This window comes from Nuphar pumila, chromosome 5 (genome assembly GCF_984573655.1).
Source record: "Nuphar pumila chromosome 5, dmNupPumi1.hap1.1, whole genome shotgun sequence".
In the NCBI taxonomy this organism is placed as follows: Eukaryota; Viridiplantae; Streptophyta; class Magnoliopsida; order Nymphaeales; family Nymphaeaceae; genus Nuphar; species Nuphar pumila.
In genome coordinates, this window is record NC_143253.1 from 34,808,778 (window position 1) to 34,813,801 (window position 5,024).

At 40.2% G+C, this 5,024-nt stretch overlaps 1 protein-coding gene across 2 annotated transcripts; it reads right to left on the reverse strand.

The window, feature by feature from the left end:
• Nucleotides 1-662: 662 nt before the first annotated feature.
• Nucleotides 663-3,433, reverse strand: LOC149837350 (galacturonosyltransferase 8-like). Of its 2 annotated transcripts, XM_090005977.1 has the most exons (3): nucleotides 3,337-3,433; nucleotides 1,352-2,813; nucleotides 663-1,218 (listed from the first exon to the last, which is right to left on the reverse strand). In XM_090005977.1, the coding sequence occupies exons 2-3, from the start codon at nucleotides 2,783-2,785 to the stop codon at nucleotides 943-945; spliced, it is 1,710 nt and encodes a 569-aa protein (XP_089862103.1). In that variant the 5' UTR covers nucleotides 2,786-2,813; nucleotides 3,337-3,433; the 3' UTR covers nucleotides 663-942. The 2 variants fall into 2 exon arrangements, with proteins under 2 accessions (XP_089862103.1, XP_089862104.1); XM_090005978.1 differs by lacking the exon at nucleotides 3,337-3,433 and having other exon boundaries at nucleotides 1,352-2,836.
• Between the last annotated feature and the right edge of the window lie 1,591 nt (nucleotides 3,434-5,024).

A 5,024-nucleotide genomic window follows, 5' to 3' on the forward strand; every position in this document is an offset into this window, starting at 1 on the left:
AGGTTTTAAGTTGAGTAAGAGTAAGACTGAATATATGGAATGTCGGTTTAGTAAGCAACGAAGTAGTGATGGGAGTCTAGTGAAGCTTGGTGAGCAAGAAATACCGGTGAATGATTATTTCAAATATTTGGGATCCATCATTCAAAAGTATGGAGAAATTGATGGAGATGTAAATCATAGGATAAAGGTTGGATGGATGAAATGGAAAAGTGCAACTGGAGTGCTGTGCGATCGTAGAATGCCATTGTGGTTGAAGGGAAAGTTTTATAGGACGACTATTAGACCCACTTTACTATATGGTACGGAATGTTGGGCTGCCAAGAGACATCATATTCAAAAAATGAGTGTAGCTGAGATGCAGATGCTTAGATGGATGTGTGGAAATACAATAAAAGGATTCAGAACGAGGAGATACGTAAGAAGGTAGGTGTTTCACCCATTGAAAATAAGATGCGAGAGAATCGTTTACGGTGGTTTGGACATATTCGGCGAAGGCCTAATGATGCTCCAGTTAGAAGGTTGGAGAAATGGGAAAATATATTAGTTAATATATGAGTTAGCTATATAGTGTAGCCAAGCAAAACCAAACATACATACTTGATTCACCAATACAAATGGGATCAAAAGTATATCAGGAATGAAATAAAATATAGGAGATATAAAAGCAACAACTTCATTAGAATGAATAAATACACTACATAATTAAACAATTATAATAGTAGACTGACTACACTTATCTGGTAGAAAACCAAAAGTACCAAGGTATCCTCAATAAAGCAAGTAACAACTTCATTAGAATGAATAAATACACTCTACATAATTAAACGATTATAATAGTAGACTGACCACTTATCTGGTAGAAAACTAAAAGTACCAAGGTATCCTCTATTCCCCGGCTTGTTTCTCCCAAAAGAAAGAGGCCTTAACATTTCACAAACAACTCTAGAGGCCAAAATTGCACATCTGCACAAACTCCATATCATAGTCGACATAGTTTTTCCAAATTTTCTGGAATTGTTCCATGCCAATGTCAAGCCATGGTTTCATGTTTCCATTGAAATGTATTACTGCAGCATTATTTATCTCATCCATGCCTATGTTGGGATTGTAGCCAAGTCCAAGAACATGCCAGGACTTGTCTAATGGCTTTGTTGTGGAATAGAAAGTGATCAATCCTGGTGGCAGAGTTCCTAACTTCCAAAGTGTTCGGTTCTCATTCTGCATGTCAACAATCCATAATTAATATATGATATAATAATTTAGAAATTCGCCTTAGTAGTTCCTCTATCACCTTCCTAGTAGGAAAAATGCCAAAAAATAAAAAATAAAGATGAACAAGTCAAATTCTTACCAGATTCTGCCAGTAATGATACTGTTCTGTACACTTCTCCCTCCTCCAAGCATCAAGATCAAAGAAATTCATCCCATATGCCCACGCACAGGCCTTCGGATTAAACCTCTCCTTGATCAGTGGATGAGAAAAGTTCATGTATTTGTCATACCTATGAAATGATCCAAAACACGTCTCCACTGCCCCATTCACCTTCCCCTCCATGTCAATTTTCCACAAACCTGTCAAGTCCTTCTGCACCACCACATCATCATCCAAAAATAGGATCCTATGCAACTTTGGATACATTTCCGGCAGATAAAACCGCAGATGATTCAACATTGAAAGGTACTTTGGGTTCCTGAACTTCATATTTGCTGTGTCCTTGGTTGCATTCTCTAACTTGTTCTCAAAGTAAAACTTTTGCAGATTAGCAGACTCAAGTTGGTGCAGAACCGGAACATAAGATGAGTTGAGAAACTTGTAATCCTCCACTGCCTTAACCTCAACATGGGCACCACTCAAGGGCCTCATCTTGAACCAGACCTGCATTGCAGGCAGGTTCATCTTGTCGGTCACAACATGAAAGACATGTTTCCGTGGATCCTTTGCATTCTTCACTGCTGAATTCACAACAACAGAAGCTGCTATCACGTTATCAGAGAAAATGGCATAATGATACAAATTGGGGTTTTCCAATTCAGAAGGTGGGGTGCCAGAATCAATATATTTATCTGGATTTGATATCCGTTCCTCCATCAATCTCATTGCGAGGCAATGCAGGCTCTTGGGTATTGACTTGGCAGCGATTAGGCTCGAGAATGTCCCCTGTTTCTTGGCACGGGTGAGCTGTTCATTGACAGCAAATATAGTGTCCTTAAGCTTTTGGATCTTGAGCTGGTTATCGAACGACTCCTTTGCATCAGCAATCAATTGCCTGGTAGTCTTGATCCGCTCCTTCACCTCTCTCTCAAACTGACGCAGAGTCTCTTCTTCAATGGGGTTATCGGATTGAAGAAGTGCCCGGTAAGCCGGTCTTGAGAGCAGATCCGAGTAATTCCGTGTAAGCTCAACGAAGACTCTTACCTGCTTGGTATTCTCCAGCTTGAGCTTGCGAGCATAGGCAGCATAGGCGTTAACAAGGGCAACATGATCGTTCGCCTGTTTTACGATCAGGTCGACGCGGGTCTTGAGGGGATCGGATTTGAGGGCGAGGAAGGTCCTACTGACATAGGCGTGAAGATGGTGCTGGTGGTTTGGATTCTTTAGAAGGCCAACGGGATCCGGCATGGTGTTCGTGGTGGTGGTGGTAAAAAGGGAGAGGGAAGCGAGAAAGAGGAGAGAAAACATGGCCGTGACAAAGACTCTGTAAGAGAAGAGAGTGCGAAAGAAGCCATGGCCACCACCTCTCTCCATCGATCGGCTACCAACGCGAATCACCCCAAAACTCGCCATTCTCTTTTTTTTCCCGTTTGCGTGATTTCTGAAAGATAAGTGATAGAAAGAAATCGTGTTTAGATCGCACGATACAACTTCAATAAATCGATCAAGGAATTACTCAAAATGAGAGATCTAAGGTGATGCAAATCGATCCACTACAGATCGGGCATCCCGTGCAAATCTGCGGCTCGCTGGAAAACTCAGACCAGTGTTGTGACAACGAATGCAGGAAAATCATTCGGGTTCTCCAAACGAGTAATGCAGAAATTCATGCAGGTTTGATGACGATTTTCCAGCCACTACAGACAATCAAATAACCCATTTGAATTGGGTTTTCAAAGAAAACATTGGATTTTCGAGCTGTCGGTGCAGGAGAACCCACCGGAAAAAATGGGTCTTCTGGAAAAGTTAAGATTCCCCAAATGGAGTTCAAAATCGGGATTTCATAGCAAAGAAATACACACCTCTTTTCTTACCAGGAAAACCCAAAAAAAAATCTGGGTTTTCAGGCATTCAGAAACCCATGAATATGGTTTTCCAGCACACCCCATTGAGAGAGAGAGTACCTGGACTAGTCGGCAAGGGCTTCCATCGAGGAGATACTGATGGGCACCGAGAGATCGAGATCTGGATCGAGTGTGAGTGAGAGAAGAAACCAGGGTAGAGAGAGACGATGCAACTGGAAGAAGTCATTCAACCCGTTGCACCGACCATTCTTCACCGTCGATCTCAGTTCAAAAAATCTTAACGGACGATGACCAAAGAGTTCCATTTTATGCAAAGAAAATACATAAAAAAAACATTCTTTTGTTTCACTAGATGACAACACCCTAACCACTTCTCATTACGCGGTTTGCTTTTCACCTCAATGCGTCCATGGGCCATTGTCCCATTGAAATACCTTTTCAGATCTCCAAATGGAGCAAGGGCGCAAGACCTAACTTTGTTCTCATCCCCAATGTCTTAAATAGGTGTCAAATTCCAGATTTAATCACCACAAAAAAAATCTATAATTTTCTGGATTTAGGATTTGGTACTATTTTGAGAGTAAAGAAAATCCTGAATTTTCTGTAATTTGATTGGTGGCTGAGAATATCCGTGGCCCGTGGGTAATTAAGAAAATCATGATATGGATTTCAGTGTTTGTGGCAAGACAGTTAAAAGATCAGCAGTTAATTTGATTTTCCACTAGAAACCTCAGACAATTTAACCAGCACACTATCGGCATGCAAAGCCTGATGGTGATGTAGATTAAGATGCATCTTCAGACCAAAGCTGGGAATATGTCAGATCTACTGCTTATGGTATCCGACGAGCTTCAGATGATCTTAATCGATCATGGGTAGGGATGAGAGTGGATTGGGGGACAACAGGTCTGCTCAAATTTTTCTCGTTCAATTTCAAATACCTCATTTCAACAGATGACAATCCCCTTAGGTCAGTCTACCCTAGGTCCAGTCTAGTTTAGGTGTCACTTTGCCCTTTTTTTGTTAATAAAATTACAATTTTACCCCTAGGTCACTCTAGATCCCTGTCAGTTAGACTCAGTCAAGCTCATTTTAAAGCTCATAACAGTTAGAATGTTAGTCATTTTTAGCTTTTATGAGCTCACGATGAGCGAATCATATTCATTTCTGATCATTTCGGTTAAAATTGGTTCATTTCTTAATAAATAAGTTCATTTCCAGCTTGAATCTCAGTCAATTATTCTCGAGTCAGTCAATTCTAATCAATCTTGTTCTCCTGAGTCTAATTTGAGCTCACCAAGAGTTCAATTAGCTTGGTTCCAGTTCAAATTCATTTTCCAAATTATTGAAGTCCATTTTAGCTCACTTCGGCTCATTTCAGTTGAAATTGAGCTAAGTTCAGTCTGCCCAGTTAGTGTTTGAACTTCAAATTTAGTTCATCTCAGTATAACTGATCTTCATTTCAGCTCAAACCCAGTATATTTTTGTAACTCACCTCACTCTAATGTCATTTCTCATAATTTCTCTGAGAATTGTGTCATTTCTCATAATTTCTCTGAGAATTGTGTCATTTCTCGATCATCCAGTCTAGGAGTTTAGTTGAGTCAATGCCATTTTAGTTCATCTGAGTTTAGGAACCCTAGAAACCAGTTCAATTTAGTTTAAGTCAGTTCAAACCTCATTTTTCAGTGTCACTTTTTGCCTTGCAGGAGCAAAATTATTTCTCGGTCATTTCATCCAAAACATCAATTCTATCATTTTTCCAAGCTGGTACAAGTTCCAATCTG